General features: G+C 35.0%; 1 protein-coding gene across 2 annotated transcripts; it reads right to left on the bottom strand.

Annotated features, from left to right (window-relative positions):
* Window positions 1–7,092: 7,092 nt before the first annotated feature.
* On the bottom strand, window positions 7,093–21,237 carry LOC132276503 (phosphatidate cytidylyltransferase 4, chloroplastic). 2 transcript variants are annotated; one of them, XM_059777944.1, is made up of 7 exons: window positions 20,801–21,237; window positions 18,697–18,986; window positions 18,079–18,269; window positions 14,097–14,230; window positions 10,292–10,425; window positions 9,234–9,349; window positions 7,093–7,834 (listed from the first exon to the last, which is right to left on the bottom strand). In XM_059777944.1, the coding sequence occupies exons 1-7, from the start codon at window positions 21,080–21,082 to the stop codon at window positions 7,743–7,745; spliced, it is 1,239 nt and encodes a 412-aa protein (XP_059633927.1). In that variant the 5' UTR covers window positions 21,083–21,237; the 3' UTR covers window positions 7,093–7,742. The 2 variants fall into 2 exon arrangements, with proteins under 2 accessions (XP_059633927.1, XP_059633928.1); XM_059777945.1 differs by having other exon boundaries at window positions 14,097–14,221; window positions 20,801–21,234.
* Between the last annotated feature and the right edge of the window lie 548 nt (window positions 21,238–21,785).

Here is a 21,785-nt window from a genome sequence, read left to right as displayed (position 1 = left end):
ATAGTGACAACATTGAGAGAAAGAAAGTCTACCCCTTTTTTTTTTGGGAAAATATTGAAATTAAATTTATATTACCAAGAGTTTTGTTAGTAAGTCACTTAAGGTTCATTTGACAATGTGATTGAACATACTTGATAAAGTATAATTGGCTGCAACATTTTAAAAGTAAAAAAAAAAAAAAAAAAAAATAGGTGCCAAATGGCTACAAATTAATTACCTTTCAAAATGACATTGTTGCTTTTTATTTTGGTACTGTACAGTGTACATCACCATCTGCAACACAAAACATGCAACAAAAGGGGTGGTAAAGAGTGAACTTCATCCCACTGCATCCTGATCGAACACTTTTCACAGTGATCCAACGACTGGGATCCATTGTGTCCTGCTCGGCATGGTTGGGGGAATACTGAACAGTTTGATGGAATTGGCAATTGACATCAATGGGAAACAACTTGAGTGGGACCCAAAGCGAATACTGAATTGTCTCGATCATGATTCACGCCACGTGTACGGCTGATGCAGGGGAGGGAATGGTCCCATCACATCGTTTAATTTCTTGAAGGACTTGACAGTTGACAATGTGTACATGCACACAGATGATAACGATCGAACGGTCTACGGATGCGAATAGAACAGCAGAAGTGGACCCCATCGTTGTGACCATACCTAAGGTACAGCCCACTGCATTGGATCAATGTTTCGACACCTTTCCTTGTCACCATTTTATGGTAGCACTAGGCAAAATTGAGACCATCAACGTTAATATATTATCAATTCATTTCGGCTACCGACTTAATTCAACTGAATTTATGTAGTCACTCACATTATACGTACAATTACGACTCTTAGGATAATCATACGTCAAATTGCTTAATAAAAATTAATATTTGAATTCAAGAAATTTAATCTCACACCCCGCATACCTCTTTTAATGCTAGAGACATTATAAAATTTTCCTCTAGAATAATTCTTACCTTCACAATTGTTCCTATAAAAAAAAAATGAAAAAGGAAGGTAATCCTAGAAAAAGATGGGAGTATTTTTGCAGCTGAATAATTAATGACGAATCCATTTCTATGCATGGATATTATTACTTCGTTGAAAATATTTTGGCAGAGCTATTTTTTGCGCGTTCAGTGCATCTTTTATTGGAATATAACAAAAAGGGATGAATTGCGTAATTTAAGTGGTAAAGGCACTTCTTAAGTCGTGTAGAAGTTTAGGTAGACTAATTCCACCCTATCCAAAAATTGGGATAGACCTAAAGGGACCCCAATACACAATGTAGACATGGTTGTGATCATCGTTTACATTTTTTTTTTGAACAACAAACCTTAACTCTTAAAATGATTAATATTTTTAAAAGACATGAATTCTTAATTTTAATCAATGAATTGAAATATATATTAGATGATTTATTTGAATTTTTTAACCAACTTAATTTAGTGAAAGGTCTCTTTAGAGCATTACTCTAAAGAAGGCAAAACATGCAGAACCATGATGTAAACAATGAAAAAAAAACTAAGTGGATGTTTGAGCATGTAAACACACATAAATATATTAAAAACAAAGCCAAAAAGGGTGAAGCCGCAAATGGCAAATACTTTTTGACTTTTTGAGAACTAGCTGCAAATTATTCTACTGAGAGAAAATCGAAAACTTGAATTATATATCCAATAAACTGGAAACTGGAAGTGGGGTTGAGAAAATCGGAGCTCTATTGAAAAGAAGCATCAAGGGCAGGCTAAACAGACTTCCACGGTATACAGACTCATAACTCTATTTATTATTGAATTTATAATTTATTGTTTATCCTTGAATGATTGAATCCTTTTTCTGGATTGATTTTTTTCCCCCTAATATTATTAAATATGGACAGTGCACAAATTGCACAATTATGTTATCGTTATGATTGTTATTCATTAATGAAGTTATCATACGGACTTTTCAAGATATGAAAAGTCGAGGATAATTGTAAATGTACTCAAAGGAATTATCAATGAACGTTTAATTTGTTTTTGTTTATTAGAATGGTTTCAATTTTTTTTTTATCTTATTGTTGTTAAAGGTCGCCCCCCTCACATGAATTTTTAAGTCCGTTCCTGCGTGTCGATATAAGGGTATTATACTAAATAGGTAAACCCAAACCTAACCCATTTAATAATTGTAAAAAAAAAAAAAATTGTCACAATTAACCCAAATATTCAAAATAAGAAGAAAAATCATAAGTCATAGACAATGTTTATGTTAAAATAACTTCACTATTCATAATAACTGGGTTTAAATGGATAACATATTACATAAGTCATATTTATGATTATAACATGTTGGGTTAAATGAGTAATAAACGGGTTACACAGGTTGAACCTCAACCTTAACTCGACACGATTAAATAAACGGGTTAATCGTGTCGACCCTTTTATAACCCAAACCCGTTTATGCCAAACTCAAACCCTTTTAATCCGTGTTGTGTTGTAATTTGCCACCCCTATCTAAAATTGTAAAGTGGGGTATTTTAAAAAATTAAGTAAGAATATTTTTAAAATTTTAATTAAAACTATAAGCGATAATGTAAATTGAAAAAATTATGAGTCCATGCCACAAGGAGGGGGGATAGCCTAAACTTGTGATAAGGGCTGGAGCCTGATTGCCTAAGCCCTAGCTAATATGAAGGCCCCAAAATTTTGAATTTTTTTATATATTTTAACTTTTCCTAAACAGATATTTTTCGCTTCAAATTTATATATTTTAACTTTCCCTAAAAGTATTAAACCTCAACTAATAAAGAAATTTGATGGTGAGCCTAAAAGATTTCTATCCTTTCTCACCTTCTTTGTTTTGGAGGTCTCAATTTTTTTTTCTTCTTTATATACTGTAACTTACCTAAAAAATTATTTATTTCTATTAATAGTGGGCCAAAAATTTTTCTATCCTTTTATCAACTTTTTTTTTTTTCTTTCACTGTTATCCTCAATTCCTCATTACACACACACACACACACACGGTTGGAATTTGTAAAACTTTTCATATTTTTTGAAGACTCCTCATTACACACACACACACACACACGGTTGGAATTTGTAAAACTTTTCATATTTTTTGAAGACTCTTAATTAACTTTTATCTTCCCTCTTTTTCGTATTCCACACATATTTTTCATCTTCTCTAATTGTAGCTTCTTTTTTCTTTTCTTTTTTTCCTCTTCGACTCCATAATTGTCACAATCGGTCGGAAGATTTTGAATATAGTTTTATTCTATAGAAGAATTTGTTGGAGCAGATTGATTTTTTCTCTATGGTTTTATTACTTAAATTATTTTATAATTTTTAAAATTTTTGTTATCATAAATTATATATTTTATTAATTTTTGTTATCATAAATTATATATTTTGTTTGTGAGTTGCCATAATTTTTATTTACGTTGAACTAAAATTTTAAATAAAAATTCTACAAATGAATCATAATAATATGAATACATTATTGTTTCTAACTTTTGGAGTTTCTCCTTGTTCGGCCATCAAACTCCCTATTTCACCGACACTGTGGCCACAAACAGCAAATTTCTCATACATATGTTTTGCAAGATTGTGTACAACTTCTACCTATACTTTCACTCTCTTATGGCATATTATTATAAATTATACTTCTACCTATATATAGGCATTATCCTCCCTAATCAACTATCAACTCTTCTAGAATTTATAAGTTAGTTTTTAGAGTTCTCCACTTAAATCTTTACATATTCACAAATCCTACAAAATTGTCAACTCTTGTAGATTTTTTTTCAATCTATCAATTTTTACAAATTCTTCAATATTTTAGAATTATCCATTTCTCTGTACAATATTGCACAATCTTTGCACATATATCAAAGACTCTAGAACATAACTTTTTTTATTATCATACAGAAGTCATGTAAAGCCCTCCTTAACACTTAGGTGTCATAATCTCCTTACAAATAGACCATGTGTGACAAATATCAACCTAAATTTGTGGCTTGGAATCTTCACTTGCTATAATGAATATCATCATTACCATTGTATCAGATTTTCTTTTTGGATTATCAAGATTAATATTATTAATTCTTGTGCAATTGTAAGTAAATAGTCGTGAACAATTCCCAACTGGACATTTAGCTTTGAGAACCTCAAATTAAAAGTCTCCTTTCACATGTCGATAGCAATTTATCACAATAGAGCATAAACTAAAGTTCAAATCCTTTTGTTTATCAATATATATGTATATTAAGTAAATAAAAACAAAGAATGAATGAAAGAAAAAATTGTGGTACCCTACCTTATCTTGGTAAACTATTGGATTTTCCAAATTATTTGAGAGGCAAGACCCAAAGTTGCTTCTCTCTTAATACATTAAGGGGTTAGTTGTACAAATGCCATAAAGGGTTTATGATTGGGGGAATCAATTCAAATGGCCTAAGAACGCAAATAGGATTTTCTCTATCTATTACTGTGATTTAAAAGGCAATGAAGAGTCATTTTCAAATACTTAAAAAGGATGTCTTGGAACACATAGAAGAGATGAAAACCTTGCCCTCCTTCACACATTGGTTCTATCCACCTGAATTTAAGACATTTATTTTCTGGACTGTTATAACTTAAGCTTGAGTAGCTTTCAATACAGAGTTCATAAAAAAGAGCACAGTACAATTGTACATTGACTCTTTAATTCAAAGTTCATAGATATTTTAAATAAGGAAACAAAACTCTTGTAATTCACCCATTATATCATTACATGTGTGTGTGGAACAAAAACATTGTAGAGTTGAGCATGACACTGATGTTTAAAAATAATCTTTAAAATGATTTTCTACATGGCCCAAAAAGTAAGTTATGGACCAATCTTGAATGGGAAGAGAAAGGGAAAGAACACAAGCAAGTGAATGGAAAAGATGCATTCTCTTATCACTCTCACAGACCAAAATATATGAATTGCTCTTTCATGGTCCTGCCATTGTTGCCTTTAGTCACCTCAATAGGTGAAAGCAGATTCGAGAGAGAGAGAGAGAGAGAGAGATAAAGGGGGAGAGCACCATCTGAGCATCTTGAAGACATAGAAGCCCATAAAAGTTGCACAATTTTTACAAGCACAATTTTTATAAAAATCAGCCTTCAATAGAAAGTATAATGATAAGCAACTTTTCATTAAGGAAATGAGATATAGGCACTTTTGTCATGGAGAAGCCTCCTAGGAGTGAGGGATTTTGAGTTGTATTTGAGATATATGCTTATGACCCAGACCAGACATATGGGCAGCTTTTTTTGCCTTCTTCAGAGATACAAATATATATATATATATTTGTATATAGTATGTCTGGTAAGGCCACACAGATGAGTGAGTGGGTCACTAAATAAAGAGAAGCCTAATATTGAGTAGTCATATCTACTGTCCACCCTTTCTGCACCACTTAAAAGCAGCATACACTTTTATGATTTCAAATGTCTGCCTGTGATTACAATAACAAAAGAAACAAAGTGGACCCCCACTACATGGTTAAAAAAAAACATAACTACTTTGGATTACTCAATCTCAATTCACTGCCCCTCCTCATGATCTCACTCACTCAACAGTGAATTGAGTACCTTGTTTTTTCACCCATTAGTTAGAATTGAGACAAAAACAAGTTAATTTTATTTCATTTAGGCTTTAACATGGGCAGGCCCATTGTTATGAGTGATGGAAGTATAAGTAAATAAAAATGGTAGGTGATTAGATATAAAAATGAAGAAGAAGCCAAGGGTAAAGCCAAAAACCAACCATGCATTGATTTGAGCATCCAAGGCAAATGGAGAAAGAAAAAGCTATGAAAAGAAAAGGAAAAGGTGTGTGTGTGGTGTGTGTGTGTGTGTGTGTGTGTGAGGTACATGGGTGTGCGTGTGCATGAAAAAAGATGGGGTTGTGATTAGCCAAAGTTTTTTTTAACTTCTCTCTCTCTCTTTTAAACTTTTATAGATGCTTGGCAACCATATCTCCTCCAAATCCTCTTTAAGCTTCCTTCATTGTTTTATTTTCTTTTCCTTTCCTTCCATTTTCCATAGTCAGCTTGGAAACAACGCCTTCTTTCCTTCCCACATATATTTTCTTTTCTTTTATACCAAAACCCTAAAGCAAGCACTCAGGCTTGTCAAAAGTCACTTATCGTAGGCCCCTCAATAACAACACAACATCCTCATTGCCCTCTCTCTCTCTCTAGTGGACATTTGGCTCCACAAGGGGCATTGCATGGATGAGTTACGCAACCTCCACAGTGCTTTTTTTTTTTTTTTCAATTAATTTTATTATTATTATTATTTTTAATCCAAATTGCTTCCTTCTCTTATCTCATATCTTATATATGGAGGTCAACCCAACATGCATTTGTCACGTCTCTTTCTTGCATTTTTCTACTATTTATCTTCTCTCAAATTCCTTTTCCTCATAATATCAATTTGGATTGGATTGGATTGGTTTGGTGTCTATTCTCATTGTTTCAATTCCTAGGTCAATGTCCTCAATAATTAGCACTCTGTTTGTTTATGGGACCAGGAAGGCATGAAATTTCATGCATCCCACTAATAATTTTCAATTTCTTTTTAATCCAAAACAAATGTGGGCCAAATTCTGGATAGGGAAGACCCATGCATACTCCTAATATTTAGATGGATAATTATTCTCCAAATAATTTGTAATTTTAAAAAAAAAAAAAATTTTAAATGCCCTAATATATATGTTTGATAAGTTTGAAGACAAAAAATAATAAAATAAATAAATAAATAAATATATATATATATTTCACTTATTTAAAATATGTACAAGTTCTTGTAATGCATCTGATGATCAGTTTGTGACCTCTAGCACACATCTGGACTGTGCAAAAACTTAAATTCCCATTTTCTATTTAAAATGAGAAGGAAATGTTGCTCTCAAGAAAATCCTATTGTTTGGAATCCAGAGTCATATCTTGATCCAATAAATTTGGGCCTACACAAGTGCCAATGAAAAATAAAAACCAGGACCACCCACCGTCCCTCTTATGATAAAACATTGCAATATAAGATGTAAAACCTAAAATGGCATTAAGTTAGTTGAAATAGATTTGCCAAAAAAAAAAATTTGAAATCGATAGCTGAAGCAGTGCTCTTACAACACAATAGTTGTCTTTCTGATGCTTACAAAATAATAATAATAATAATAATAATAAAAAGGAGAGAGCACATACTAGTCATAATGAAGAATTAAATGGCCTAAATTAGCTGCTGAATCAATTGACTAATGACAAAGATATGCCCCATAATCAAGATGAAACTCTTTAACTTAACAATAAGCTACAGAATGACATGAGGTTTAGGCCACTAATTTAGGAATTCCTATCATGGCTATAAGAATAACATGAGGTTTAGGCCACTAATTTAGGTTTGTACACTATAATGAGGGCTTCACTCAAGATCTCATGGCTCATGGCTCCTATCATCTTTATAGGAATTCCACAAATATTCTAGCCCCCGGATATTTTTTATGGCATCCAAACTATTAAATATTTTCCAATTGTAAGATCATATGATTCCGAAGGGGATTTAAACATGGTGTGTATTGCTAGAGCCACGTGGAATTGCCCTTGCACTCTCAGTTCCTCCAGTTCTTTTCCATTCTGCACTGTCCAAATTTGAGAAAGCGTTGGTTCAAATTTGGACAATTCACCAGAAAAAATCCAGCTTATTCATGGCACCGACCTCGATTTCTTGATATCAAACTCCATAAAGTGGGAGTAAGGTTTTCACAAAGGAGTACACAAGCGCTCCAGTAAATATGTAGCTGTCCACTCTGTCCAGTATTCCACCTGTACAAAAGCACTGCCTTAGTTTATAAACAAATTTATGGAACTGAATTTAGACATGAGATTGATAGCCATGATATTTTTTAGGGCTCAGACTATGAATGATAATTGTTTGAGAGAATATAGATGTAGAAGTTCATAAAGGCTGGATTGACCCTCGCATCCTAAGATAATAATACTCCGTCATATAAAATAGTGCTTTAGGGCTTCAGATTACATGTCGTGTTTTTGACATGTATTCAACTCGTCTATATACATGCACCAAGCAACAAGTCCGAACAATCAAGTTTATTATTAGCTTACATAAATTATCTTATTATGTTTCTTCTCTTACATTATTACTTTCAAAATGAATGTAGTGCAAATATTGAATACTCAATGTTACATAAAACATCATTTTTTTCTGCAAATATTAGAAACATGAACATTTAGTGGTGCTCATGTATTCTTGGGGTTGGGGACTTAATAAATTCAATACTTATACACTTATAAAACACCAACATGTAACATCAAGATTGGATTAGGCTCGCCCTGTTTCAGTCAGGAACAGCTTCAAGACCTAATTTTGATAGATCATGCATACTGACGAAAGCATTAACCAATATTGCTGGCTAAGTAATCCTACATAACTTATCTGTTATAAGGCATAAAATTAACATCTCATGAAGTCAAGGGTGATGACCATTAAAACACAGCACATATATATAATTAATACAGAAAAAATGAGAATGTGGTAATGACACTAGTAAATTGAGGATGCAAATAATTATTAGTGACAAATCTCAATATCCCCTTGCATGCCGAGACAATAATAATAATAATAATAATAACACAAAAATGTCACCAAGTAGAGCAAAAGAACAAAGAATACATATCAATTCTGGGAATTTAGTAAAACGAATGCTATAGTGAGCACAATTTCTTTTGTAAACACCATGTAAATGCATCCATATAGTAGTGAAAGAAAGAAAGAAAGAAAGGGGAAAAAAAAAAGAAGAAGAAGAAGAGAGAGAAGAAAAGGAGAAGAAAGGAATACAGCTCAGTTACATATTTAAGATATTTCTGGCAATGTTTCTTTCTTTTTTGGAGGGGGGGGGGGGGGGGGATACGCCCCAATGGGGACTTGAACCCTCATCAGAGTTGCCACCTGAGCTTAAGGCTCGGTGCTAATTTCTTACAAGTTTGACAAATCATGGGTAATAGCAAAATATTGTGGGACAGTCATGGATGTGTAAATACTTCATACTGCATAGAGTACATAATAATTGAGCTCTCTTACACACATGGAAACATTAAGCAACTTTATTGAAGTAAACAACATAACAACATATGTGAATGAAGTAGCAACAAACACCTCCACTATCCAAGTACAGAATTCCAACATGAATAAAAAGGTAGTTACCATGTCCAGGAATCAGAGACCCCGAATCCTTGACACCCGCATCACGCTTGATCATCGACTCAGTAAGGTCACCAAAAAGAGATCCAAAGAAATTCAAAACCCCCAAAGCTATTGCACTGATAATCAAGTAATAAAATACATTAATGTATGCAAATACCAGGTTTACAAACATTTCTAACTTCAAATTTTTGTAGGTTGACCATAAATAAAGCCGATGAATCACCTTGCACACAGAATATAACCAATCAAAACTTATAAACACACACATCGGCTTATTAATTTCATTTCCCATGGAACATCCATAAAACGTTTGACAGTTGAATTCAAAAGATTTGAGCTCGAAACCCTCGCTAAAGATAGAAATCATAAACTTAGAAAAATACACTGGTCATCAGATTGATTGTTCAACAAGGCAATCAGTAGGATTTACAGGTAAAACCAATTCAAAATCATATTCATGTAACATTATGGATCAGTTAACAGCCATTTATTTGATCCATTTCAGATTGATTTGAAGGTAGCACAGATACAACATCAGATGGATTAGACAAGTGAACATAAGACGGATTGTTACAGAGCTTAGACAATTCCCAACCACCATACAACCCTTTCCCCCCCACACCACCCCCAAAAGAAAGGGGAAAAAAATAATGATAATCGTAACAAATAAACTAAAAATTGGCATAGGCATGGAAGCACACTCACACTTAAAGAGATAATGCACACAAACAAGCAGCTGGCTTTGGTAATTTATGACAACGCAACATTGACTACTGAGAAACCATCCAGTAATATGTTCAACACTTATTGAACTCCTAACTATACCCCTAGATTGTTCCATCAAACACATTCACTTATTATGTACAGATATGCCAATTCAATTAACATTCAATTTTCATTGGATGTCTAAACTCCATGAACAACAAAGTGAAAATATAAACAAGTCAAAACATTATTATTGCACTTCAATATTAAAAAGGATAAATGAAATAGATTGTGATTTCCAAAATAAATAGTAATTCTGTAACCTAAATTAACACTGAATAGAATATATATACCTCAGGAAAGACGTTGGCCAACAAAGGATCTTTGATAATAGAGCAGAAGTGGCTATACAACCACCTAAGCCTGCAACAGTTCCCTCCCATGTCTTCTTTGGACTAATATTAGTAAGTGGTGTTCGGCCGAAAGCCTGCCTTAATGTTCAAAGCATATCATTTGGTGTCATTATAGGCTACCGCATATTATGTAATGTATAAGCAAGATTATAATTAGATAATTGTACAGAAAACAAAGTATCATACATTAAGGAATGAGAAATGAGCATTATTTCCATTGGAGTCCACAATATGTAAGCTAAAAAATCGTTATGTCTCCAACTTGGATACCTAACTGAGAGTCCATGGAATAACATAGGAATGAACATAGCAACTATATTTCACAAAGCATATGAAGGAAATTAACCATGGGTGCTTCATTAATAAATACATAAGAATAAGTACTAAATATTAACTTTTTAAACTTCTAGTACTCTATCATGAATGAATCAAATGAAAGACATAAATTAATTATAGAAAACGCATGTACATGTTGATATGATCTTTTAATATGCAAAATATAATATGCATTAAGGATGCCAAATTGCCAATAAATGAGGGCACAACCCAATTACACGTTATGCATACATGAACGTGACATCTACCTATCTATGGACAAGCAGATCTCCTCCAAACACATACAAGAGGCTCAAAAGTAAAAGGGAAGGATTGAGAAAGGCAAAACACTAAAGATATTATACTGTGCCTTTTAACTTATGAATAGGAAGTTCCTCTCCCTCAAAATCTCATTTCTCTCTCTTCCTCCACACGCTCTTGAACCTAGCATCATCCAAGATAATCCCAGAAAATAATAAAAGGAAACTCCACAAATCCCTCGCAAACTCACTCAAGCAAAAGGTGGTTAAAAACTTTCTGCCGAATCTTAGCACATATAAGAGCGCACTGTCACGAGCTGGAACCTCTTCTCGGATTATAACTAGTCAAAATACCTTTCAAAGCAGCCATAATAATAATAATAATCCACCTTTTTGGAGTGTTAGTATGCCAAATTCCTTTTCAAAGAATAATTAACCAAACCACAAATTTGCTTCGAATGTGGAATTACATGGACTCGAAAGTGTGTGTCTAGGTGTGAGACTTCCCTAATCCCAAATCTTAAGACGTGGGGGCTTGGCTTGAAATGTGTCCAACTTAAATTTGGGTACATGTACATTTTTTTTTCTTTTATTTATTTATTTATTTTTTATAGGTAAGTAAACTCACATTGAATCCTCAGCCTCCCCTTTGGGGAGGTCATAGGATAAACCAAGCCTTTGGCAATATTACTGAAACATTAATGCTATCTTTACTTGAAAATATACTTAGTTACAATTTAAATTAAATATGGTCAAAAAAAAGGGGATTCCATCTATTTTAGAAGTAGGAACCCATTTTTTGCAATCAAAATTGTTAATTTTTTTTCTTCTTCTTCCATCATTGCATCTAGAGGATCCGGGGGTCCAATTTGGGTATGTGCGTCAGACACATATTCCATTCTGATGTTATGTCATGTCAACACGGCTTCATTTAGGGGAACAGAAGAGTCCATGTAATATAAGATCACGTATAATAGCTCCAAAAACTCCGTAACTGAGCCAACATCTCAGTCCTGTAAAGCTCTTCTAGGCATGGGAGTCCAAACTGCTTATCTAAGAAAATCCACACCGCTTATCCAAGAAAATCCAGTAATCTAATTACCTCAAAGCCAATTATTTCTCAGAGATCCCCTAACCCTTCATAACACTCTTTTTCTAAACAAACACCATGATGGCTCTTAACCTCCCTTGACATTCAACCACCCAATCACTCCCATAATTCCTCTGTCTTGATATCCCCAACAACTCCCTTAGACCTATACTACCATTACAACCGGAGAAAACAGCACATCCTGATTAACCAAATGTCACTTACTTTCATCCTGCATTTCTCCCCTCATCAAAAAAACTATTTTGAACTTCTCAGGCTTCTTGACAAGGCAAATAAATTGAGATTAAAAAGCTCAGCTTTATCATTCTACAAAAAATACTCTCTTTACCCCACTAGCCACCTTTTAGACCTCTCAACAAATACATCCCAGGGCTTCATTAGTGTTAAAAGAAGAGTCTTCACGGAGCCCCAAAAACACAATAAAAAGAAAACCAACTCTACAACCTAAATTTTCAACTGAGGCTTCAACATCCCCAGCTTTCTCACTCGAAATAAGCTCTCTTAACAAAATTTATCTTTAGGTTAGATACTGCTTCAAAGCATACTAACTCACACCTGAGGTATCTAACCTGAGCTTCCTCCGGGCTCCACCCTTGAGAAAATGGCGTCAGTAGCAAAAAGCAGATGGGAAACACAAAACCAGTCCATCATAATGACTACTGGATAAAAAATCAACAAACTCCCATCAACAACTCCTCTCTACAACCCACTTACATTGATCCCTCTGTAAGGCCCCTCAGGCACGTATATAAACCATACAAGTAGCCATTCACCAATATAGAAAGCCACACTGAGGTAATACAAGCCTTATCCATATCCTCACCTTGCCCCAAATCCCATCATCTCAAGAAAGCAAGGGAAAAGAAAACACCTAATAAGTATGGCTGTAAGTCTTCTCAATGCCGAAATGTGTACCACCCCATATCACCACTATCTGTGCTCAAAAGCATACATACATTTGTCTTCGAGACAGCATCCAAAATATAGCGGGCCCCATAAATAAAAGCACTATGAGCTTCAGCAGCAACAGCTTCAATAACCTTATATGTCTGCCTTAAAGGACTTCGAACACCAACTTATGCACACTACGAACCAAATTGATAGTCTAAAGTCCCTGATGCCAACTGATCCCCTTTTATAGAACCAGCATTTTAAACAAGGCAATTTAGGCTCTTCTCAAACTCATCATGCTCAAAAGTGCTAGTTGCCATGACATTCTCCCTAACAACACCTCATCATTGCTGGAAGAATGCCATCAAAATACCATCAAGCCAGAATCGGGACGCGCATCCAAACTCTCACATACATTGATCACCTCCTTCATAAAAGGCCACCTCGTCAAGAGATCGAAACTCATCAAGCAGCGGCCTCCCATTGTGGTGTTTGAATATAGTCTCTTGTAGAAGAATCCTCTTTTTAACGTCCTAATGCCTGCTAAACTCCACTCCATCAATGACAATGTAATTAATATGGTTGGATCTTCTATGTGCATTCATCATTCTATGGAAGAATCAAGTGTTCTCATCCCTTTCTTAATCTTTTCTTTTTTGGGGGGTAAAAATTAATGCCGATTTTTTTTTGCCTCCGACACGTTTAACATAATGATTCTTATTTATTATTATTTTGTTTTACATGAAAATATGGGCATCCTTACCTACATATAGTGAGTGTGCAACAAGATAAAATACCTTAGGAAAAGTTCATTAAAAATTGCACAGTAATTAATCGTTGAAATGCCAAGGTTGCAGGGTGAACTATGAGACCACGGATCAAATTGGAGAGAAATATCTTTATAGTTCTGTGGTGATTATATTCTCCGAAAAATTTATATGTGTGGTGGTGATTAGTCAAATAGAAGCCTTTCTAAGCCCCTCTATGAGGCCATGCAATATGCTGAGTTGATCTGTTCTAATAATGACAAGGATCATAGAAAGCTAATATAGCTGTATATCGAGGAGAACAATTATATAATAATCAAACTGTCAAGCATCTGTTATGACATAAAAATATTTTTAGAAGAAGATAGAGGTCCAACTGATCAAATTAGAAGCATAAATACCTTGCCACCAATAAAAGCACATGTATCTGCCGCAATTATACTGCTGATTGAAATCAAGGTTGCCACAAGACCGACTGTCCACTGAGTTTGGCCACCAAGAAGTATAGGCCATGCTGCTCCCACTCCTGCCAAAGCTACACTGCTTAGGAATTACCAATAGAAGCAGCACCAGTAAACCACCATAAAATCAGGCATACAATTGGAAATTTAAAAGCAAGGTGTGTGTGTGTGTGTGTTTGAGTGGTGGGTGGGTGGGGGACAGGGGGTTGATGACGTTAACCTAAAAAAAAGATTTAAAAGAATAGATAGAGTAGCAAAAGTCCAATGTAGAGTGCTGTAAGAAGAAAATCCGTATTCTCAAAAAAGAAAAATTACAAAGCATTAAATTTATGTGTGCAAGAATGCTATGAATATGTGAAAAAACCAGTGTCATCACAAACCTAAATGGATGTTTAAGATTATTTAAGTCCCCATTCTAATCATCTTGTTTAAGCATATGATTTCAAGTGCGGAACAAGAATTGCAGAAAGGCATTCCAAGTTAATTGTCCAAATGTAGATATTTGTCCTCTATAAACACACACAAAAATTGATGCACTTCCTGTTTCTTAAAATCTTTCCAATATATTGGTTGTCAGGAGGCAAAACACATACACATATTGCATTAGTAATTTATTACAAGCAAATATACACACAAATATTTCAGATGAGCCTTAAATTATGGAATTCAAGTTAGAGAAAACTAGTGCTTGTACATTATGCTATAAATTACAGACTCCAGATTACTGTCTCTTACAGAAATTGATGCGTGTACATAATGCATTTGTGCATTCTACCCGTCTTTCCACTTTCAAACCAAAATCTTCATAAGCATTTCATAGGCCACCTTCAACAGTCTCGAAACAAGGCCACACCTCTTATTAAGACTACTCATGGATCCCATGCACCACAGCAATATTGTTCTTCATTGGCCTTGTTCCATAATGAACTCTAATTCAAGTCTAATTGGGAAGAAGATAGAGCCATGGATACAAATCCCATTATAGATACAGAATAGCTGGTCAAGAAATAGGGTCGTTACCTAGTGCAGTCCCCAAATCAAAGGTGCTGGGAGGGGTGGACAAATTATAGCCACAAAGTGGAGCTCTTAGGTTAGGAACACGAATTTCTCACACTTGATAGCATGAGCATTTTAACAGTGCACAAAGCAATGGCCCCAGATGAAGAATATATCATAAGTTTGAAAATTAGAGAGAGTAATCCAAATGAATGTCATTGAACTTCCCATTGAGTTTTAACTTCATGCATCTAATCAGTAAATTTAACATACTTGGATGCAATTTCCAAATGTCTAGCGCACAATGCCGGCTAAGCTAAGAGAATAAGTAACATCACACATTGCATCTCACAGGCTCACAGCTACAGCAAGCTTCAGGCCATCTTAAATTTCTTTCCCACAATGAAGCAATTCGTGATGGCATTTGCACTTAGTTTGATTACTCCAATGATGGAGTCATCCATCATGAGGATAGTGATAAGAGAAAACACCGCCCAAACCGGATTTGCACCCCAAAACAGCTTCCATGAACTCTAATCAGCCCAATCCTCAAATCCATGCCAACAGTTACATTTTCTGACAGAGTAAGAATCTACTTAAAGCTATTTGGAAGACATTGAAATTTAATTGAAGAGATACGATCACCACACACACACACACACACACACAAAAAAACTATCAGTCTAATGACATGGGGTAAGAGATGAGAGACCTCACCTGAAAGATGTTTGAGGTTCAAAACCTAAGCACAGGAGGTCACAGAGGTTTGTGATACTTGTATCATTTGGCAAAAGAGATGAATGTGATACCTAAATGGAGGTTGCATTAATGATAAAGATCTACGGAGAAACCGCTAAAAAAAGACAGAACATGTGGGAGGATCTGAACGAATTCTGCTTTGATTTCCACCGTATGGAGCACTGAGTTACTTCTATTACGGTCTTCGGCAGGCAGGCCGCCCTCTAGGCAGCTAGGAAGGCTCACTAGACTAATTGAATGTAGAAAGGTGATCCTAAAGAAAGAAAAAGAGTCCTTGACCCCTTTTTAGAGCTTATAAGGAAGGTCGAATTCCAAAACTTTTCTCTCAAATATACCCATTAGCTTACTCCAAGCTTCCTTTTTATGCAGGATTACAATAATACTGAAAAAAATGTGGATAGCATCGTACGATACAATACACATACCAGAAAAAGACAAAATGAAGGAAGAAGGATAAAATGTAAAGAAGAAAGTAAATTGAAAAACCATTTTTATCTATATCTACCGACTTAGAAATTCAGTAACTTCTCCATCTACCCAAGCTTTTTTTTTTTTTTTTTTCGACAAGTAAAATTTATTAGAAAGCGTTCAAAAGGGGAATGTGTCCCAAGCCATACACAAAAAGAAAGAGGAACCTATGAACTCAAAGAGCCCAAAAAGTCCACAATATCCTCAAGAGAAGAATAATCTCTCCCCCATGCCCAACAAAAAGAGTAAAAATAATAGAAAATTTCAGCACCCAAATGGAGGACTCCTTCCCATCAAAAGATCTTCTATTCCGCCCTTTCCAAAGGCTCCACCAAATGCAAAAAAGGGTCACCCTCCAAAAGTCTCTAGCCTGAGCCCCCACCCATTGGCCCCTCTAGATATCCAGCAACTCCCGTGGAGTTCGAGGCATCACCCAATGAATGCCAAATAAACTAAGAATAAGACTCCAACAGTCATGGGCCACAGGACAATGCAACAGAAGGTGATCGACGGACTCCCCAAACATCTTACAAAGACAGCACCGATTGACAATGTTATGTCTTCTCTTCCTCAAATTGTCCAAAGTCATAATCTTACCCCAAGCTGCGGTCCACACAAAAAAGGCAACCCTAAGAGGCACCTTAGACAGCCACACCGTCTTCCACGGGAAGGTGGTACCATGAAAACCAGAGAGACACACAAAAAAGGACCGGACCTGGAACATCCCCTATGTAGAAGGCACCCAAGTCAGGGAATCCGCACCAGTGCCCTCCATCTCCTGTCTATACAAGAGAGTCAACAAACCAGTGACATCATCCAACTCCCAATACTAAAAAGATCGTCGGAACCGCACATCCCAAGACAATCCCCCGCTATCAAGGCAATAGCAGTCAGCAACCATAGCATATTTGTCAATAGCAGTCCTGAACAGCCTTGGGAACAAAAGAGACAATGGCCTATCCTTGCACCAGGTATCCTCCCAAAACCGGACATTCTTTCCATCCCGAACTCTGAATCTAATATGTTTGGAGAACTCATCCCACCTCTTCCCAATGGACCTCCACACCCCCACTCCACCAGCAGACCTGACTGGCCTAGCTGACCACCCCCCTCTCTCCTCTCCAAAACGACAAGAAATGACCTTTCTCCATAATCTATGTCTTTCACTGCCGAACCTCCAAAGCCACTTGCCTAAGAAAGCACTGTTGAAAGGGGCCAATCTCCTAATCCCAAGCCCTCCCAACTGAAAAGGCCTGCAAACCTGCTCCCACTCAACCCAAGCTAACTAGACAAGATGACCTCAAAAGGGATTTAGTAAAGAACCTTACGATATTTATCCATAAAATTCAGAATATATGGAAATTAATTACTTAAACTGATGCATATGCACAAAGCTAGACATATTGCTTGCATTTTTAGAACATACTGTAGTGCCAGTTGGACCTCAATAAGCATATCTACTACGAGGGTGTTTTTGAACATAAATGAGAAATAACCACGAAATAGACCTTATTTACTAAAGTTTGATATTGACAATTCTACATAACAAGCGTAGAGGGTAGAGGGTTCAAGTCCTCATAGGGGCAAAGTGGGTGTTTGAGTATCAAATAGTAAATATATATATATATATATATATATATATATATATTGCCTGAATAACTAATTTGCTGACAGATAAAAATATTGCCCATATACTTACTGGTATTTAAGGCAGGGGCTGCCAAACCACATCGAAGCTTAACCCAGAAACAAGGAAGGTAACCACAATAGAATAACCCAAACATGGCACTACTGAGCTGAGCAAAACGAGGATTTTCCCTCTGTAAAAGCAATGCCATAGCAACTACGAAAGCGGCAGATGTTACCGAGACATCAATGTTACCAAAGTACCTGACAATAATTAGAAATACTGATCAGTGAAGCAAATCCACGGAAAAACATGAATATTCCAGGTCATAACAATTAAGTTCCCAGTTAAAAGTTACACGCATAAGAGGGGAGGGGAACATTTACTTAACCCCAAAAAATCCCTTTATCAAGGTCTAATAATTATAATACAGGCATTGTGCGTGCGTGCATGCACTATGGATATGCAAAGACAGGCTAAATAAGTTAACTTGTGCACTCGGCACTCCATATTAATATTTGAAGCTTAATATTAAATATTTATATCTCCAGCATCCAGTTGTTAAATTTGGTAGCACAAATTATGAGTGTATCCTATGAATGGAGCAAAAGAAAATTAAATAAATAAACATCATACAAGATTCGGGATTGAATTCCCACAAGAAGTGAAAGTATTATTAACAAATCTTACAGTGTGAGTATAGGCATGAGAGCACAGATAACAGAACAAACTCGTGATACATATCGAGGAGGAGGAGTCATTCCTGTAGCGATTCCACGACTTCTAACCAACTCAAAGTACTCCCGCGCACCAACAAAAACAGCAGCAGCAATAACCACCGTGAAAACCCATCCTCCAGCCAATACTACACCTCCAACAGATATTCCGATGCCTAGTCCAAAAACAACTCTTTTCCTCAATTGACTTGCTTTTTGTTGGCTCTCAGAAGCTGAATCCTTCATCAATGGTCCATCAACTTCCTACAACATACCAATCTAAGTGATTCTATTCAATCATCCATGCAGGCTTAGAAAAAAGCATTGTTCTTATTAAACAAAATGCAGTTAATTTCACTCTCAGAAATTCCTAAATTATTACTCGACTTCAAAATTTATCACTAGATATTCATCAAATTAACGAAATAAATATTCATTATGCACATTACAATAATTCACAACTAGTTTAACATTTTTTTACACTACAAAAATTTGAAGACATAAAGTAAATAAAAGTATGATAAACTACTTAAATTAAAACTTAATTTGTACTCATACGTAATATATTTGTATATGAAGAATTCAGAAATAACAAAGGAAATGACTCAATAAGAGTATGTATAATTCTAGAATTTCTTAAATTATTTAAAATATAAAAATACATGATAATAATTTAGAATAAGTTACGGGACAATTTAACATGTCTACTCTTCTTACTGTATTTCTAATATGACAAACCAGCTAATTGACATTCAATACCCAGACTCCATGGCAAAACTATTTGGTATTCCACATTTCCCTTCCATGCTTAGATAAGTACCTCCTACGTGAAATTATTAGAATGTGTAGAATAACAAGAAGTATTTCTAATTTTTATAACGTACATCACTTTATTTTATTTATTTTTCTTTTCTCTATACCGGTTTCGAACCATTGACCTTGAGATTGGGTGTTTAAACACAAACCCACTAGGACAAAGCTAGACCAGTACATACATCACTTAATTTACTCTAAATTTCAAAATTCAGGCTTCTATAAACTGTAGTCAATACCTAGCTCTTGAATTCTAAAATTTTCCAATGCCAATTAACTTCAGAATACTGAAGTTGCAACTATGAGTACAGAAGTTCGCAAAAAAATTGTCATTTCAAAGTAAATTCAAAATATGTGTGTGTGTCCAACATGCAAAGCAAGTAATAAATACAACCATTGTTTCAATTTTTTTTAACGCTCCATAACTCTTCCTCAGCCAGGCTTGGCTTTGGCAGAATAGCATTCATTTGCATGGCTAAAGCCAGTATGCGAAAAATCACTTGAATTCATAACTAAGGTTACTGCTCTGAGCCATCAACACGACAAACTTTAGTGATCCTATATTTGGATGCCAAGAAAACCAAGGAAGACAAAATGTTTAATATCATATCTAAACCCTTTAAAACTTCCAGAACATTTAGAAAAGGAAAAAAAAAAACACTCCAACTAAAGCCAAATAGCTGAATTCTATTCATTTGACTAGTGTTGTGATATTTGGCATCTAAGGGGAGAGTTAAAAAAAAAATTCAAAGAAGAGTAACTCATTTATAGAGGTTAGATTTTTCACCTCACCCAAGTACTCACAGTACTCAATTAGGCCTAGTACAACTTTACACCTCAGGGGAGCAGAAATCAAAATACCATTAAGCATATCAATTTCTAGTTTCTTTTTCTCAGCAACCAAACAGTTCGAGAACACTGAAAACAGAACAACTTTCGAGGAATGATTTTTTCAGATAGAGGTTTCCAGAAAACACATAACTGACGAAATTTTAGAATTGATATGATGTTATCTGTTCTTATTATCTTTTGGCTAATTTTGCACTAAACCCGTTTGCCACTTTTTCAATAATACACGGGTGTTCTTTTTTTTTTGATAGTTCAGGGAGTATTGCCACAAAGTGACAATAATTCAGGGGGTTTAATGCAATTTAATTCTGAGATAGAAGAACCTAACAATCCTTTAATTTTTTCCACGTTTTCTCTGAAACCAAACACAGGGTACAAGTGACAATAATTCTGAATAAGACTAATCCGAACTCTACCTCTTTGGTTTCGCCTTCGTCGATACGGTCCGGTTCGGCTCTGGCCACAGCCTTGATTATCCGATGATGATTAAGCGAAATGCCCCTTTTAAGTCGGACAATGCGTCTCGATGATTCATCAAAGAACACTCGGAGATTCAAATTCGAATAAGGAGGGGGAGTGAGAATTAGGGTTTTGGATGAGGAAGAAGATGGAAAAGGACAACGAGACCGGCAAGAGCATAAAGAATTTAGAGAGAGGGAAGTGAGATTGCATCTATAGATTTCAAGAAGAGACGCCATTAGAAATGTTTGGTACTTTCAGGGGCTAATAATATACTTACATAGCTAATGGAGACAGCGGAAGTTTCATAGTATAGACCAGAGAGAGAGCGGGGTTTCGATGGTTTCGGTGCTGTATCCGGTTGTCACTCGCAGTCAGGTATATAACTTACTGTAAACTCCATTTTCAATTTTTAGAAAAAAAAAAACCTCCAAATTAGCTGAATGAGTTACTTTTTGACATTTGGCCTAAAAATACACCAACAAACCAAAGTATGCTGCATATGTATTTAATTAAAAAAATTTCTTTTTCTTTCTTAAATAATATTTGAATTTATAATTTTTTATTACATTTATCACAATCCTTTAAATTAAAATAAAACTTAATTCCTCAACTTGGGGTTTTGACTTGATGAGGTATTTAAACAAAAAGTAATTCCTCAATTACTACGTTTATATATATATATATATATATATATATATATATATTCAAGGCAAGAAGCACCTCACTTGCTCCAATATGGATTTCAACTTTTAATCTTTTACTAGGCTACACATCTTTGATATATATATATATTTAAAAGATAAATTTCCTGCAAAATTCTACGAGAGAAATTGATGAGTATTGAGGCTACACAATAAAGGGTGAGACGAAAATACTTTTTCCCATTTCTCATTCTTTATGAGGTTGTCTTTTTACATGATTTGAGAACATAAAATTAAC

Source organism: Cornus florida, unplaced genomic scaffold (assembly GCF_030987335.1).
Source record: "Cornus florida cultivar Cherokee Brave unplaced genomic scaffold, ASM3098733v1 CherokeeBrave_3.0.0_Hap2_Chr10, whole genome shotgun sequence".
NCBI classification, from domain to species: Eukaryota; Viridiplantae; Streptophyta; class Magnoliopsida; order Cornales; family Cornaceae; genus Cornus; species Cornus florida.
Note: the sequence above shows the minus strand (reverse complement) of the source record. Positions and strands in the feature narration are given on the sequence as shown.

Bases quoted from the DNA above. Each gene is read 5' to 3' on its own strand.
- LOC132276503 (XM_059777944.1), bottom strand. From the start codon at position 21,082: ATGGCGTCTCTTCTTGAAATCTATAGATGCAATCTCACTTCCCTCTCT. The intron at 18,987-20,800 runs GTAGAGTTCGGA...GGTATGTTGTAG, and splicing joins ACGAAGGCGAAACCAAAGAG to GAAGTTGATGGACCATTGAT. The intron at 14,231-18,078 runs GTAAGTATATGG...TAAGCAGTGTAG, and splicing joins AGCCCCTGCCTTAAATACCA to CTTTGGCAGGAGTGGGAGCA.